General features: G+C 44.3%; 1 protein-coding gene across 2 annotated transcripts in view; it reads right to left on the bottom strand.

Moving 5' to 3' along the window:
* The window catches only part of itga11a (integrin, alpha 11a), an 83,739-nt gene that overhangs the window by 15,002 nt on the left and 50,777 nt on the right, over positions 1-17,960 (bottom strand). For both annotated transcript variants that reach the window (XM_079497772.1, XM_079497771.1), the window contains exons 14-21: positions 10,882-11,085; positions 10,239-10,369; positions 7,882-8,048; positions 3,845-3,984; positions 3,474-3,584; positions 2,967-3,052; positions 2,566-2,806; positions 2,051-2,149 (exon numbers count right to left, since the gene is read on the bottom strand). In XM_079497772.1, coding sequence (XP_079353898.1) covers positions 2,051-2,149; positions 2,566-2,806; positions 2,967-3,052; positions 3,474-3,584; positions 3,845-3,984; positions 7,882-8,048; positions 10,239-10,369; positions 10,882-11,085 — 1,179 coding nt within the window. The remainder of the gene's footprint in view (positions 1-2,050; positions 2,150-2,565; positions 2,807-2,966; positions 3,053-3,473; positions 3,585-3,844; positions 3,985-7,881; positions 8,049-10,238; positions 10,370-10,881; positions 11,086-17,960) is intronic.

Raw genomic sequence — 17,960 nt, 5'->3', positions numbered from 1 at the left:
CTATGCTGTACATATATACTATGAAGTGTTATGACTACATACAATGCAATTATTGTGCTGTCTACATAACATGCTATAAGTCTGTATCAAATGCTATCTAAGTCTAAAAAGTGCTGTCTAAGGGGGTAGGGTAAGTGCTATGGGCAATGGTGGAGTCTGAAAAGGTGGGTTTTCAGACTACGGCGGAAGATTGGGAGTGATGCTGCAGTTCTGACTGCAACGGGGAGTGCATTCCACAGTTTTGGAGCCAGAAGGGAGAAGAGTTTGGGAAGTGTGGAGCGTTGTCCCGGCGTTTTAGTGAGGGTACTTCCAGCTTCCCTGCATTGGCTGATCTGAGCGCGCGGGAGGGTTTGTAGGGTTCAATCATACTTGCAAGATATGGGGGAGCCATACCTCTGTTAGTTACGTTCTTAGCTTACGTATGATTCATGATAACTTTATGATTTTTGATGTATATGATGATGTATTACCATGCTTTTTGTTCTTGCTTAATGTAAATCACTCTCGATTAAGAGCGTCTGCTAAATGCCTAAATTGTAAATTTTCACGGCAATGTTCATGTACAATACAATGTAATGCTCAATGATACCCCCCGATTTTATGTTCCACTGATACATATTGTATTGTGAAAATAGCTGATCTACAAGCTAAAGAGCTTGTTGGTCGTCTATTTTCAATATGTTATAATTTGACAATTTGGCCAAACCTGTTTGACCAGTTATATAGTATAGTTTGTTTATTACTTTTGATGTGGTGATGGACATTTCCTTTCCTTCCTCCCTCCCTCCCTCCCTCCTTTCCTCCCTTCCTTCCTTCCTTCCTTCCTTCCAACAGACACTTCATTGTAACTTCATTGTCATCAGGGACCACCGGCCAAAATCATGCGTGGACGCCGGGGAGTCTGCGGACCCCCTGAGGCTCCCGACCCACAGGTTGAGAACCCCTGTTCTGAACTCTCTCATCATGTCACACTTGGTCATAAAAAGGAAGCAGTCTTAAGTTTTAAGAGCACTTTAAGGGACATACTTACATAAGTAAGTGCTCGATGAAAAAGAAAAATGGGGATTACAGGAAATGGAGTCCCAGCTTAATAATACTGTGTGTGTCCTGGCCTGCATATGGCCGGAATGTCATGCACTGTAATGCAACTGTAAGTAATGCTGAGTCATGCCTTGGCGGATCAAAAGGCAACCAAGAGGTTTTATGAGAGTCGTTTAGGCTGTAAGAACAAAGAGGACAGGTCGATACAATCATTTGGGGAATGTTTTTAAATCCTGAATTAAGTTGGCAATAATAGCTTAATAACATGTTAATGAGCAGTCTATTCTAAACAGTGATTCACACTAATTCACACTTTGTTTACCGACCATCCAAAACATCCAAAACAGCATCCAAAACGCATTTTCTACAAGTGAGTGCAACACTTTTGCTGTCGTTGAAAATACAGTGTGTAGTGCAGACGCTCTGTACATTCACCACAAAGACTAATGGGAACTAATGGATCTGAGCCTTGGTCCTCATTAAGGTCTACGATTGGTTGGTTAACCTCATAAAGGTCTATGATTGGTTGGTTAAGCTCACAAAGGTCTATGATTGGTGGGTTAACTGTTAACCGTTGTTAAACTCATTGACTTCCATGATTGTTTCAGTCTTGTGTCCATCCCAGCAACGGAGATGCTGATAGACGGTAGTATAGAGCGATCTCAAACTGAATCAATAGAAATGAAAAAGACGGGGATCTCTGTCCATGGCATTCAGTGTTTTAACATAAAGGTCTATGATTGGTTGGTTAATTAACTCACCTGAGCCTCATAAAGGTCTGTGATTGGTTGGTGAATTAACTCACATGAGCCTTGGCTCTCATAAATGGCTGTGATTGGCTGGTTAATTAACTCACCTGTGCCTTGGCTCACATAAAGGACTGTGATTGGTTGGTTCGTTAACTCACCTGTGCCTTGGCTCTCATAAAGCTCTGTGATTGGCTGGTTAATTAGCTCACCTGTGCCTTGGCTCTCATAAAGCTCTGTGATTGGCTGGTTAATTAGCTCACCTGTGCCTTGGCTCTCATGAAGGGGGCGCTGACGTTGCACATCTTCTCGTTCCTCAGCCTGTCGTCAGAGCGACACTCTATCCTGATGTCTGAGTTATCCTGAAGGGGGCGCAATAACACACTGAGAACATGCTCTGTATGTAGTGTTTTATGTTGTCTGTGTTTTATTGGACCCTCAGTCTGAACAAATAAAGTTGATTGAATACCACGCTGAGAACAATACCATACTATGGATTACTAATGGATTGAGAACAATAACAGACTGAGAACAATAACAGACTCGCTGATACTTCTTTTCTTATCTGCAGTGGAATAAAGCCATATAGTAATAAAGTGGATGATTTTGGATTAATTCTGTTCCAAGAGGGATTTCCAGTCCTCTCCAGAGCAAGGATCAGCCATTATGCATTAGCCATTATCATCTCAAGAAAGCAGTGAGGGGGCAAGGAGGTCAGGTTGAGGGGGCTGAGGCTCTAACACCCCCACCCCCGAGGCGCCGGGCCAGCCGTCCATACCTTGACTATGAGGCTGGAGAAGCGGAGATTGGGCGTGTAGGTGACATTGAGACGCGCTCCGTAGGCGTTCTCTCCTCTGTTGTCCAGTCGCACGTCCACCACCATCCTCCTCCTGTTCTCCTCCAGAACCCGCTGGGAGCCCTCGGACCCCTCCGGACCCTGATCGGACCCCTCCGGCCCTCCTTCGCTCAGACGCTGGCAGAATGCACCGCGGGAGCGCACGGCCTGTCCACAGAACTGACTGGGAGAGAGAGAGGGACAACAGTGAGTGTGTGACTGTGTGTGACTGTGTGTGACTGTGTGTAACTCTGTGTGACTGTGCGTGCGTGCGTGCGTGCGTGCGTGCGTGCGTGCGTGGCTCTACAGTGATAGGTCAGTAATGCTGTGCGGTGATTGGTTACCTCCGTGTCAGCAGGTCAGTGTTGCTGTGCAGTGATAGGTCAGGAATGCAGCGGTCGTCCTCGTCACAGCCATTCCAGAAGGGCAGCTAAAGCAACACACACAACATGCTGGCGTGTCATTGGTCAAGAAATACAACACACACAACATGCTGGCGTGCCATTGGTCAATAAATACAACACACACAACATGCTGGCGTGTCATTGGTCAATAAATACAACACACACAACATGCTGGCGTGTCATTGGTCAATAAATACAACACATGTACACAATATGCTGGCATTTCATTGATCAATAAAAACAGGCGTGCGTGACAGAGAGAAAAATAAAACCCTAGGCTATTTTCTCAGAATTACATCATTCCCAGACTCAGTGACTGAATTGAAGAGGAGGTATGTCATATACCTTGGTCCTCATGACAGAGTGTGTGTGTGTGTGTGTGTGTGTGTGCGTGCGTGCGTGCGTGCGTGCGTGCGTGCGTGCGTGCGTGCGTGCGTGCGTGCGTACCTCGGTGGTGAACGCGGTGGGCCAGCTGTCGTCCAGCAGCGGTCCATGCTCAGCGTCCTGCACCCCAACTTGGAGCGAAAACACGATGGGACGCACGTAGTCTGTGGTCTCCTGTAGGGGGCGGCGTTGTGCATGATTACACCAAGGAGGAGAGGAAGAAGATTAACACATGGTAACATAAATGAGTCATTTTGGAGCGTTCTGTAACCAATCAGCATGTGATTCATGTCTATGTCAATCATTTAATGTTGCAAAACTGTTCATTACAAAGCAAGAATGAAATGAAAAATATAAATGAGTATGAAGTTACAATTGACAAAACATATATATTTATTTATTTCTTGCCACCAGGGGGGGCCCCATGGACTCACTATGACGTGGAAATAGATGTGTTCACAGATCTCTTCCCCAGGGTACAGAGTCCGGTTCTGAAGCTGTAGTTTCTCAGGGTTGTCCATGACGGCTCGAGGGTTGAAGCGACGCTCCCCCGTCGACATGTTGAATTTGATCGCTATAGTGGACAGTAGGCATGACATCAATTTACAATGTAGGCATTTATCAGACGCTCTTAATCCAGAGCAGCACATGGTAATACATCAAATACATAGAAATAGTCATCAAGGATCATAAGTACACCAACAACCTATCATCAGTATCAAAGTCAAAGTCGTACGATTTGTCACACACGTTACCGCAGTGAAATTTGTTCTCCGTATTTGACCCATCTCTTGGAGCGGTGAGCCGCAGCCAAGGAGCGGTGAGCTGCAGCCATGCCGCGCTCGGGAATCATTTGATTAGTAGATTTGACCCCCCAAACCAACCCTTTGATGCTGAGTGCCAAGCAGGGAGGCATTGGGTCCCATTTTTACAGTCTTTGGTATGACCCTAACCTGACTCCGCCAGATGGGGCAGCAGAGAGTACACTGGGTTCCCCCCTCCTGCTCCCATCTGGGAACTCTCAGGCAGACTTGATGCCCGGCCACAAAACGGCCTTGCCAATCAGCAGCAGCTATCCCACCTCTAGCTGCTGCTGATTGGCCAGGCCGTTTTGTTGGCCCATCTGGCGGAGTCAGGTTAGTATGACCCGGCCAGGGATCGAACATGTCTAACCACAAGGCCTCTGAGCTAGTATACGTATAACAGTATCTGTACATTGAAACTATGAACAATAGAATATAGAATGCTAGATCCATAATGGCCTGCCATCTGTCTACATAACAGGCAATCTAAATGACATATTATGTTCCTTTCCATAAGCCTGCAAGGTTCGTTGAGGATCACAATCTGTAAATATCCTATTCTTATGTGTCAATGTGTTGCCTTAATTTGTAAACATTTTGTGCATGTGCAATGGATTCCAGACTTATTGACTATTGGCCACAGTGTGTGTGGTAACAGCCTGTTTGGCATTATACTGCATTTTATAATACTGAAATGTGTAACAAACAGGAATCTGCCAGCGATTACTGTGTCACTTCAAACGGCGCCTTGAAGTCAGCATTATTTAGTTCTGTGTAGATCTGTGACTTGATTGAATTAAGTATCTGAAAGAATGGAGTTTAAAATGTTGTGTAGACGGAGAAATGTGTTCTGTACAAAACAGACCTTTTATCAGCCATGAGAATACAATGTATTGTCAACCAGGCACGTGCACACACAGACATCACGTGCACACACAGACATCACACGCACACACAGACATCACGTGCTGCGTGCACACACAGACATCACGTGCACACACAGACATCACGTGCACACACAGACATCACGTGCACACACAGACATCACGTGCTGCGTGCACACACAGACATCACGTGCACACACAGACATCACGCGCGCACACACAGACATCACGCACACACACAGACATCACGTGCACACACAGACATCACGTGCACACACAGACATCAAAGAGGGCTTCAACTCCTGCCCTTTTACCCGTCTGTAAAAAAAACTGCCCTCCAGACCACGATTGCAGTATTTCCCTCTCCTTTCCATCCATGCCCAAAGGCAGCATTCAGGAGAACGGCCTATATTTTCTGAACTCTCCTGAACACGAACGCATAGATGTTTTATAAAGGGATGAATCTAGAGTTACAATGCCCTCCATTGACAGCCCACTGATCCAAATATCCATATCGATCTGCTTGTATTTAAAGGTATATTCAGTGATTTAACTTAATTCAAATATCACTTATTTTTTTGTTTTGTTGTGATAATCCTCCCTACTAGACTAGACTCTGGTCCAACTGGATGTTCTAAATGAGAAACTCTGGTCCCCTGGATGTTCTAAATGAGAAACTCTGGTCCTCTGGATGTTCTAAATGAGAAACTCTGGTCCTCTGGATGTTCTAAATGAGAAACTCTGGTCCTCTGGATGTTCTAAATGAGAAACTCTGGTCCCCTGGATGTTCTAAATGAGAAACTCTGGTCCAACTGGATGTTCTAAATGAGAAACTCTGGTCCCCTGGATGTTCTAAATGAGAAACTCTGGTCCCCTGGATGTTCTAAATGAGAAACTCTGGTCCAACTGGATGTTCTAAATGAGAAACTCTGGTCCCCTGGATGTTCTAAATGAGAAACTCTGGTCCAACTGGATGTTCTAAATGAGAAACTCTGGTCCTCTGGATGTTCTACATGAGAAAATCTGGTCCTCTGGATGTTCTACATGAGAAAATCTGGTCCTCTGGATGTTCTAAATGAGAAACTCTGGTCCTACTGGATGTTCTAAATGTGTTTTTTTAGAGAGAGTGTGTGATGAACTGTTCTTGTCCTCGTTGCACCTCAAATAGCTAATGATGTCATCACTGTATCTCGCCGACTGCGGTGGTTTGTCTGACTTCATTGAGACTGCAGACAGAAAGCAGCTTCTGCAGAACAGCATGTAGGGTCATCTCAATTCACACACAGCACTAGTGCACATCTGCCGCACATTACAACAGCCAGACATGAATGACAGCGAGAGGAAAATCAAATGAATGTGTTCCACAGTTTACAACGAGATAAGCCCCTTAGTACTGTCTGTCTGTCTCTGTCTCCAGGTGTCCTCTCACCATGTCTGTCTGTCTGTTTGTGTCTACTTGCATGTCTGTCTGTGGATTTGATAGAGACAGAGCAGGGTCAAAAGGTTAACACACCCCTGCACATCTTTTTTGTGTTCCTTGAGAGCGTGACAGATAAACCCCTCTTGATCTCTTAATCTCTTGATCTCTTATCCCCAGACAGTAAAGTGAAACGTAAGCCTATTTATTGTCTAATGTTTTAAAACTATAACTGCCATTGTATGTGTGGGATGAGTTTGTTTGAAATGTGGTAGATTATCGTAACCATTGTCTTGGCAATAACCTTTATACCGTTGGAAAGCCTGTTTATTTCCCTTTAAAGTGGTGACCCCATTTGTAAGGAGCTTGCATTTATGGGATGAAACATATTTTAGTCATCTGAAATGTTTTAGTTGACTAGCCTAAGATTTTAGCCGACTAAATCTATAGTTGATTTAGCCAACTAAAATGTATTTTGGTTCGACCTAGGAGCTTGTGTGGGGTTGGGAGTAGCCTGGGGTCCACCTATGCTTTCTATGGCATAGGCAGCTCCCGGCAGGATCCGCCGGGAGAATCTAGACACAGCTGCTCGACATGAGACTAATTAATTAGAGCGACAGAGAGAGAGAGGAGTGTGTGTGTGTGTGTGTGTGTGTGTGTGTGTGTGTGTACCTGTGTGCGCGTGTGCGTCAATTTAACAAAGGTGCAGACGATCAGAAATCAGCAGAGAGTGATCGACGTTTGCGCTACTCTATGCCAAATTGAAGTGGACTCGGTCCCAGACTTTTTTTTCCCTCCCTGGAAATAAAAACACCTGGGTTTCCGAGGCTAGGTTGGAGTGACACCTACACACAAAATTACTGGTCTTTTAGTTCTACTGGATCTCTTCTCAACTAGTCCCTCCCTAGTCTCGCGTATAGCCAGAAAACTATTCCATAACCTATAGAGTCTGGATCTACACCTCATGAAATCCGAGTAAGGAAGCTGCCATTCACGAAAATATATTTTAAAATATCTTTACATTATTTTTTTCAATTTCCATTTCTGCTAAGCAGCAAGCTATATACTTAGATGATTTTAATTTATTATTAGGATAAATTTGCGCGACTGTAAAGACGAAACGGAAGTGGGCACAAGTGTACACTTCCAATGTATCGCTTACTCATGATCAGAGCTTCCGTTGCTCCAGACTATATGATGGTCGGAAGCATCAAGCATTTGAAAATTGCGAGAGGCAACAGTCTGGCAACGCGAGACTAGTCCCTCCCTAACAACCAGGTGAAGCCATTGTGCGTGTGGCCTGGTTTCTTTGGTTAGCCAACCTATTTCTTGTGAGGATGGGATGGCGGTCTTGGCGGTGACATTACCTATTTCCTGCGTAGGAGGAATGGCTGTCTTGGCGGTGACGTTGAGGCACACGATGGCTGACATACACGTGACGTCTTTCCCGCCTCGTCTGCAGTCCTTCACGAACATGTTGATCTTGTCCGGCTCAAATCGGACGTTGGCGTGGATCCGCACGACACTGCGTGACCTGTGCATGAAAACACAGTTCAAAGAAAAAACCTGTTCCAAGTAATAATATAAGTAATCATTATTTTAGCTTTTTTTGTCTCTTCTGGAGGTTATTTTCCAAAACAATAATTAAAAATAAATGAATTAAAAAAACACAGCCCCCTCACCTATTAGATTCTGTCTCTCTCTGTCTCTCTCTCTGTCTCTCTGTCTATCTCTGTCTCTCTATTAGATTCTAATAGGTGAGGGTCTGTGTTTTTTTAATTACTTCTAATGTCTCCAACCAGCTCTCTCTCTCTCTATTAGATTCTAATAGGTGAGGGTCTGTGTTTTTTTAATTACTTCTAATGTCTCCAACCAGCTCTCTCTCCATCTCTCACATAACAACCTGCTAGATCCCAACCAGTCCGGATTCAAAAAGGCCCACTCCACAGAAACTGCCCTGCTGGCAGTCACAGAAGCACTACATGCTGCCCAGGCTGCTTCCCACTCTGCAGTCCTGATTCTCCTAGACCTATCAGCAGCATTTGACACAGTGAACCACCAGCTGCTCCTAGACACCCTAGCGGATCTAGGCATCGGCGGGACGGCACTAAAGTGGTTCTCCTCTTACCTCACCGACCGGACCTACCAGGTCTCCTGGAAAGGTCTGTTATCATCCCCCCGAACCCTCCAAACTGGGGTCCCACAGGGATCTGTACTTGGTCCCCTCCTTTTCTCACTGTACACTAAATCCCTTGGCACTATCATCTCTGCCCACAATATATCCTATCACTGTTATGCCGATGACACACAACTGTTTCTATCCTTCCCCCCCTCTGCCACCCAGGTGGAAGAGCGCATCACTGCTTGCCTGGCTGACATCTCACAGTGGATGTCCTCCAACCACCTCAAGCTGAACCCAGACAAGACTGAGCTTCTCTTCTTCCCAGCTAAGTCCTGCCCGATGCGGGAGCTAACTATTTCCGTAGACAACGCCCTGGTAACGTCTGTCCCAACAGCCAGGAACCTTGGTGTTGTCCTGGACAGTCAGCTCTCGTTCAAAACTCACATCACAGCTGTCACTCGATCCTGTAGGTTCACACTCTATAACATACGACGAATTAGACCGTTCCTCACCCAGGAATCATCCCAGCTCCTAATCCAGACAACAGTCCTGTCAAAACTTGACTATTGTAACTCTCTCCTTACTGGCCTACCGGCATGTGCACTGAAGCCTCTCCAACTGATCCAAAATGCCGCAGCTCGCTTGGTCTTCAACCAGCCAAAATTCTCACATGTCTCCCCCCTGCTCCGCTCCCTGCACTGGCTCCCGGTCGCTGCCCGCACAGAATATAAAACTCTGATGTTGGCATTTAAAGCAACCAAAGGTATGGCTCCCCCATATCTTGCCAGCATGATTGAACCCTACAAACCCTCCCGCGCACTCAGATCAGCCAACGCAGGGAAGCTGGAAGTACCCTCACTAAAAACGCCGGGACAACGCTCCACACGTCCCAAACTCTTCTCCCTTCTGGCCCCAAAACTGTGGAATGCACTTCCCGTTGCAATCAGAACTGCAGCATCACTCCCGATCTTCCGCCGTAGTCTGAAAACCCACCTTTTCAGACTCCATCATGGCCCATAGCACTTACCCTACCCCCTTAGACAGCACTTCTTAGACTTATATAGCATTTGAAACAGACTTATAGCATGTCATGTAGACAGCACAATAAGTGCATTGTATGTAGTCATAGCACTTCATAGTATATATGTACAGCATAATATAGCATATATGTGTAGTTTATATGTATAGTGTCATTATATAGATATGTTCTAGTTATAGTTTATATGTATAGTGTCATTATATAGATATGTTCTAGTCACGGTCTTAGCTTACGCATGTTTCGCGATAAATGCATTTTTTTACATATGTGATGTATTCCCATGCTTTTTGTTCTTGCCTATTGTAAGTCGCTCTGGATTAAGAGCGTCTGCTAAATGCCTAAATTGTAATTGTAAATTGTAATGTCCTTCTAATAATTAGAAGGACAATATCAGTCACCAGCAAAAAGTATGGGTGTTTTCGATGAATCTATCATGGTCTGAATCGAGCAACTTAAAAACTGTCTGGGGTGTTCACAACTTCACATAAGCCTGAGTTGACTATGAAATGAGCAAAAGTTGAAAAATGTAAAGTATAATAACCGTTTAACGGTAAAACACCCACCAGAGGAGAACGGCTGCTCCCAGCGAACCCACAGCCAGGTCCACCAACCCGTCATCATCCATGTCCATGTTGCCATGGATGCTACGGCCAAAGTACTGCAGGCCTGGAGCCAGGTCCACTGCTGCTATTCTCTGAGGAGACATAGAGACATGAAGACCAGGGCCACTGCTGCTATAGCCTGGGGTCCACCTATGCTTTCTATGGCATAGGCAGCTCCCGGCAGGATCTGCCGGAAGAATCTAGACGTGAGACTAATTAATTAGAGTGACAGAGAGAGACAGGAGTGTGTGTGTGTCTACGTGTGTGCGCCAATTTAACAAAGGTGCAGACGATCAGAAATCAGCATAGAGTGATCGACGTTTGCGCTACTGTATGCCGAATTGAAGTGGACTCGGACCCAGACTTTTTTTTTTCTCCCTGGAAATAAATACGTCTGGGTTAACGAGGCTACTGCTGCTATAGAGGGTATGCACATGCATAAAGTGAGTGGAATCGAGTGGCAAAGTGAGTGACAAAGTCAGTTTAATGTCGTTTAATGTTGTTTAATGCAATCAAATGGAGACATGGAGGCATGAACTACATTCGTAGTATTGTGTTATTTTACCTGTTTATATTTGCGTAGTATTCGGTTGTGTAGTTTTACCTGTTTATATTTGCGTAGTATTCGGTTGTGTTGGCTGAAGAACACGTAAATGGCTCCTCTGTGTTCGTCCTCTAGGGGCGCTCCGACCAGCAGGTCGTTGAATCCATCTCCGTTCAGGTCGGGCACCGGGGCGAGGGCCGAACCGAAGCGCGCGTTCTGCCCGCCGTTATGGATCTCTAGCGCCCCCTCCAGGATGAACCGGTTCTGAGGAGAGAGAGGGGCAAAGAGTTTGGTTTATTGTTTTTTGTCAGTGGTACTTAAAAGGGAATACCACTCATTTTCAACATTTTACTACGTCATTAATATACCTTAGAATAGATGTACCCTGTAATGTACTTCATAATGTTACTGATTTTTTTCAGACCTAGTATATTTTGTAATAATAATCCAAATCTACAAAGTAACTAGTAACTAAAGTTTTCAAATAAATATAGTGGAGTAAAAGTACAATATTTGGATCTGAGATGTAGTGGAGTAGAAGTGAAAGTACTCAAAATTGGAAATACTCCAGTAAAGTACAAGTTACCTCACAGGTACAGTATAGTAAATGTACTGAGATACTTTCCACAACTGGCTTTTGCCATGAAAAAATCTAGTCTTCTTGGGTCCGACACAGACACACATCTTAACAACATGACAAAAGCTAGTCTTCTTGGGGTCCGACACAGACACACATCTTAACAACATGACAAAAGCTAGTCTTCCTGGGGTCCGACACAGACAAACATCTTAAGAACATGACAAAAGCTAGTCTTCCTGGGGTCCGACACAGACAAACATCTTAACAACATGACAAAATCTAGTCTTCCTGGGGTCCGACACAGACAAACATCTTAACAACATGACAAAATCTAGTCTTCATGGGGTCCGACACAGACAAACATCTTAACAACATGACAAAAGCTAGTCTTCCTGGGGTCCGACACAGACAAACATCTTAAGAACATGACAAAAGCTAGTCTTCCTGGGGTCCGACACAGACAAACATCTTAACAACATGACAAAATCTAGTCTTCCTGGGGTCCGACACAGACACACATCTTAACAACATGACAAAAGCTAGTCTTCCTGGGGTCCGACACAGACAAACATCTTAACAAAGATTAATCTACAGTGTAATTTAAAAAATAGAAAATAAAAAAGCAATAAAAGTAGTGCAATTAAAACAAAATAAATCACTTTAAGTATAAGAGATGCGACCTTGCGTATATATATGGAGCGTGTCTCGAGTGTACAGGGTTTGATGAGGTCAGATCAACATATGGAATGTCAGTACAGGTCAGCTCCATATATGGAGATATAAGGGTGGCAGCGGGGGCAGTGTCTTGAGTGTACATGGTTTGATGAGGGCCCAGGTAGGGCCGGGCCTTAATTTTCGGGCCTGTTGAGAACTCTAGTTTTCGCTGGCTGCACAGATAACTTTTGTGCAACTCACGCACGCACGCACGCACGCACGCACGCACGCACGCACGCACGCACGCACGAACGCACGAACGCACGAGCACAGACTTTATAGCATGCATACTCTACTCCTTCACAAAGAAAAAGCACATAAAAAAGCACACACAAGGAAGTCTCTTTCCAAATAAGCCTGCATGTCAAGGAAACAATGTCTTAATTGGTCCAACAACCCGTGGGTAGAATAGATCCATCCACCCTCTGGCATTTATTGCAAAGTAAACAAGCCGACACGTAGCCGAACACGAAGGATTGTTATCTTCTAGGTCAAATTCTGGGCATGTCCAAATCAATAAGGCCAACACTCAGCCAAAGTTTGGCGAGCACTCTGCAACAATAGCCAGTGCGTTGTGACTGTGAGCTTTGCCAAATTTACTTGTTTAACTTGCATTGTGTAGATTTATCTCTCTCGACCGCATGGATCAAATTGGTGTTGCAACCTCAAAATGGGAGATGGGGATGGGGGGACGGGGACGGGGGGCTCTGTTACCGAACAAACACTATATGACCTAAAGCAGAGGATCACAGACTTTTCAGGTCGAGACCCAAAAGAGAGATTAGACATTTGCCCGGCACCCAAACTAGTGAAAATGGCAGATCTACAAGCACACAACGCGTCGCTAGACTCGCTACGCTCCTATATTCAGCTATTAGTGTAGATTTCCGTCCCACACAAACATTAAATTCCCATTGACAATGAATGGAGAATTTAACATCATAGTGTCTGAGCAAACAGGCATAGTGTATATTGTACATCATGATGATATACGATGATGAGCACCCCTCACTTCACACGGGTGTGATTTTTAAGTTTTTAAATAATAATTTAAAAACTAAATATAGGTGGTTCTGGCATCTAGTAAGGATGCCTCCCGAGCGTCTCCCTAGGGAGGTCCTCGATGCACGTCCCCCTAGGGACATGTCCTCCCTAGGGAGGTCCTCGATGCATGTCCCCCTAGGGACATGTCCTCCCTAGGGAGGTCCTCGATGCATGTCCCCCTAGGGACATGTCCTCCCTAGGGAGGGTCCTCGATGCACGTCCCCCTAGGGACATGTCCTCCCTAGGGAGGTCCTCAATGCATGTCCACCTAGGTACATGTCCTCCCTAGGGAGGTCCTCGATGCACGTCCCACTGGGAGGAGACCAAGGATCCGATGGAGGGTTTACAGGTATATCTTAATCTTATCTCCAAAGTGGCTAATGTTGCTCTGAAGAGGGAAGTGTGGAGCTCTCTGCTGGAGCTGTTGCCCCCGCGACCCGACTACGGATAAGCGGCAGAAGATGGATGGATGGATATAGTAAACAAAAAATAAAGGGACCCATAAAATTGTGTCCGTGACCCACAAATGGGTCCCGACCCACTGTTTGGGAAACAGTGGCCTGATTGAACCCTATTCTGGGTCATTAGGATGTTTTTGGTGAAGAGATTTGAAGTAGAGGTATAAAAACGGAGGGAATCAAGCATAGACCCCTGTGGGACACCGGTCAATGATGGCTTGAAGTGGTCATGGTGTGCAAGTGAACTCTGCCCTTCCTTAAAGCTAAATTAGTTTGTTTCTTTTGCCCCATTCGAGCAGTTTCTGTTTAGTTATTTTTAACATTATTTTGACTCTAGTTTGCCTGAAGCATGCAGCAGCCACTGTTTGTGTGGTTATGGTGAGGTCACATGGAAAGTATCCCGTGAAATGTGCACGAAAATTAACCATCTGGAAAAGAATGAGAGGGCAAAGGTATGACTCGTCCGGACGGTATTCTAATGAAAGAGAGAAGTGGGCCCCGTCATTATTAGCCATGCGTATCAACCACTCCACTCCACTCTCTCTGTCCCAATACTCTGCACAATTTATGACTCCGTCAGCAGACGAAACGTGAGCTCACTTGTTTTTTCAGTTGAATATAATATTCGGAAAGGGAGTTGATTTAAGGAAGTACTAGAGACTCTGCTTCTCAGCTACCGGAGCTGGGTGCCGCGGTACTGTATGTGTGACAAAGAGAGAGAGAGAGAGAGAGAGAGAGAGAGAGAGAGAGAGAGCGCAGCCAGGACTTAATTTGAAACATATGGTTGGAGGAACATTGCTGACCATACACATATACCATAACTACAGTATTTTACTAAAGTAACATTTTTAGATGCTTCAATTTACTTTACTGGAGTATTTTTAAAATGTCAATAGTATTTTCTGTTTATTAAAGCGCTGGAGAGAGAGGGAGACCCCTCCCCTGTTACTGAACAAACACTCTATAGCAATGATTACTATCACAATATAGTGATTTAACGTTTTAACAAAACAATTAAAAAACGTTTTGTTTTAACCAAACAAATATCACTTGTACACCACCCTTAAGTACACCACCTTTAAGTACACCACCTTTAAGTACAAGTACACCACCTTTAAGTACACCACCTTTAAGTAAACATTTGAGTACATTTCTCACCACTGCTGCAGTGGCTCAAGTGGAGTAGAGTCAGACGGACTGTCATCAACAGACACTTGCCCAAATGTGCCCAAAATGTGCTGACCTCATCACATTTGTCATGATGTCTATGGCCGTTTTTAGCCCAAGGAGTGTATTTTGTGTAAAACTAATACTTGGAATGGATTCAGAATCATGAAAACCCCCTAGTTTGACATGTCACATGCTACTTAAAGCAAAAAGAAAGTTTGACATTTTTGATATTCTTGCCTGCCATAGGATGTTTTAATAAAAGAAATGCCCAATACTTTCAGCCGGTCAGCAAGTGGATTCATGAATGTATGTATATAGACAATATTTTAGGCCAATAAAAAAGACTATATACCAAATTTCCCACCCGTCCACCTCGACTGCCCGACTAGTTGTTTTGTTTTGTCAAATCAGTTTTCCTATCAGGCTTAAAAGGGAACTTCAACACTTCTGAGGTCATTTTAACATACTCCTTTTTGTGCATCCCAGACAGTTTTTAAGTTGCTCGATTCAATATAGCCTAGTTATTTGATATTCAATTTTGATCAGACACGCCCCCCTCCTACAGTGCACCAGTCCGTGTAACTGAACCATAAGCAAGAATACAGTAAAGAGGAAGCAATATGACCTCCGATGTCCAAGCAGTTCATTAATACTCTCACTCTCAACAAATCGTCCTGAATCTAGAAACCTCTCGCATAGCCAGATAGAACTATAATGACTATCCTATATATGACTGGCTATGTTGGCTAAAGATTATACAATCATGGTTGTGATTATCTTTGGCACACAGCCAGTTGTATAGTCAGCTGTAGTCTGAAACCCCACGTCTTTCAAACTCCATCTTAGTCCGTAGCACTTGGCCTATCTATTCAGTATTTTAGCCGTGACGTGAGCGCCCCCTCCAGAGATACTTCCGGGTCCTACTTTTGTGTCGCTTTGTATCACTCCGTCGGACTAAATCTGAGACGAAAACAACCACGAAAGTCTAATTTTACCGCTTTCATTGCAACAACAAAGCTACTGGTCTACCAAATCTGGCTGTGACAGGCCGTCTGCCCCACACTGAATACTATCGCCATTTTATTTCATTGTGTCAACTAAATCCTCATTAATGGAAACTAGATTCAACATACTCAACCCTGCACACATTCTAAATATGCCCCAGAAATATTGTACTGAGCAAATGGACTGTTTTACCACCTTCAATAATAATGATAATAATAGTCTTTATTGTCTCCACATCATATATTTTCTTTGTCATGGACACTTGCACAGAACATTAATACTCGAGTTGGAAGCATTAAGACCCATTTTAACCCTCAATGGCTTCCTTTCTGAAAAATAACGCCATTGTAAAAAGATTCACGCGTTTGGATATTCTATTTACAATGAGAAGCGGACGGGAGCTGGTGCCACTTGGACCCGGACGTAACGTAGGACTACAAAATGACGTCGGACTTAAATACAGAATAGCCTCGACGATCTCACAGACGTATGCAAAGGCTCAACTTATGTAACTTAGATAGTAGGCCTATTGTGTAGACATAGCACTCTATAGTGTATACTCATAGTTTCTACTGCGAGACGTTATGATCCTACTCCTAGATGACTATTTCTATGTGATGTATCACCATGTGTTGTTCTTGCTTACTGTAAATCGCTCTGGATTAAGAGAGTCAGAATGTGGCCTTGTGCGTACGACCCAATTCCAACCGCCTGAAGCGCGGCATATATACCACTGCATTTTGTGTGACGATGCTTATTAAAGGGATAGTCCACTCATTTTTGTCACATTCCTAAAGCCAAAACCTTCATGATCAGCAGTGGATCTCTATGGAGACACAAATAGTCTCCCTTGTGTCTCCATATAGGGAACGCAGTCTCTGCACAGCCGGTTGTCAAATGATTGGTTTAGCAATGCGACGAAAACAAAGAAATATCCATGAATTCAAGTCTTCATGAATTCCATAGAAAATAAGTCATTATTTGGGCGAACTACTCCTTTAATATAACTTTTCTCATGCTATAATTTCCACTCTTTTTCCAAGACTTTCACGAAGGCTTTATTTATACCCTCCAAATGTCTTAATGCTGGAAAATGACTTTTGAAGCAGTGAATATTTTCCTGCTGACTTCATCGAATACATCTATTATGAAGTGTGCATTCTGGCGTCGGCCGATCGGTTTCCCATTTCAATCTGCATGTGTTCAATCAGTCTGTCTGCAGCACTTCAATGTGTTAATTGTGAAAGTGGAATGCGACGGTGGCGTCTGCAGGGTGGTTGTTGGTCTGTGTGTAACAGAATGCAGGACTGTGTTGGAACCGTCTGGATGGAATATCTGGATTCGTGCTGCGAGACTGCAGTGTTAGCACAGGTGCAGAGTTTCAGACCCTAATTTATTGTCTGGCATAAATAGTAGGTACTGTACTGCTACAGTATTACTTGGCCGTGTGCATGCGCGTTAGAGCCAGGCTGACATTTTTATTTCTTTCGGGACACCTGCGGGATGGGATTAAAACATTTATTAATTCCGGGATTGATACGGTGGGACGAGAATGAAAAGTCAACAGGAGTGGGTGTGATATCAATTTTCCATCCATCTTCAACCGCTTATCCGTACTCGGGTCGCGGGGATAAAATCAATTAGCCTCGTTATTTTACCCCAGATTAACTGTTCCAGGTGCCATAATTATCTTTTGAGTTACAACAAGAACACAACATCCATTGCCTTCCCTAATGACTAATTAGAACAATTAAAACAAAGCAAAAATACAACGGGAGCGGGACGGGAGTGGGAGTAATATTGAGTGGGAGCGGGATTTGATCAGGAGTCATTCTAGAACGGATGGGATTCGTTTCTGGGGAGTGGGATGGGACGGGAGTGAAAGTACACTCCCGTGTCAGTCTCTAGCGCATGTGAGTGCATGTGTGCGGGCGTGCATGCATTATGTGCATACGTGTGTGTCGAGATATTTATGGGTGTGCGAGATTTATTCTCAGACATTGGAGTAAAATATATAGTAGGTTAAATTGATTGATCAACTGAAGCAACTGTAGAGTGCTGTAGGTCTCTGGACCACATTCCAATGCATCCAATTGCATGCAACCCCTTGTCGGGGCTTATCACCTTCCTGTTGAGGGTGAAGCCATAATAATAATAATAAACTTTAT

The sequence above is a fragment of the Electrona antarctica genome (assembly GCF_951216825.1).
Source record: "Electrona antarctica genome assembly, chromosome: 3".
NCBI lineage: Eukaryota > Metazoa > Chordata > Actinopteri > Myctophiformes > Myctophidae > Electrona > Electrona antarctica.
The sequence above is the reverse complement of the archived record's forward strand: the minus strand, read 5'-3'. Positions and strand labels throughout refer to the sequence as shown.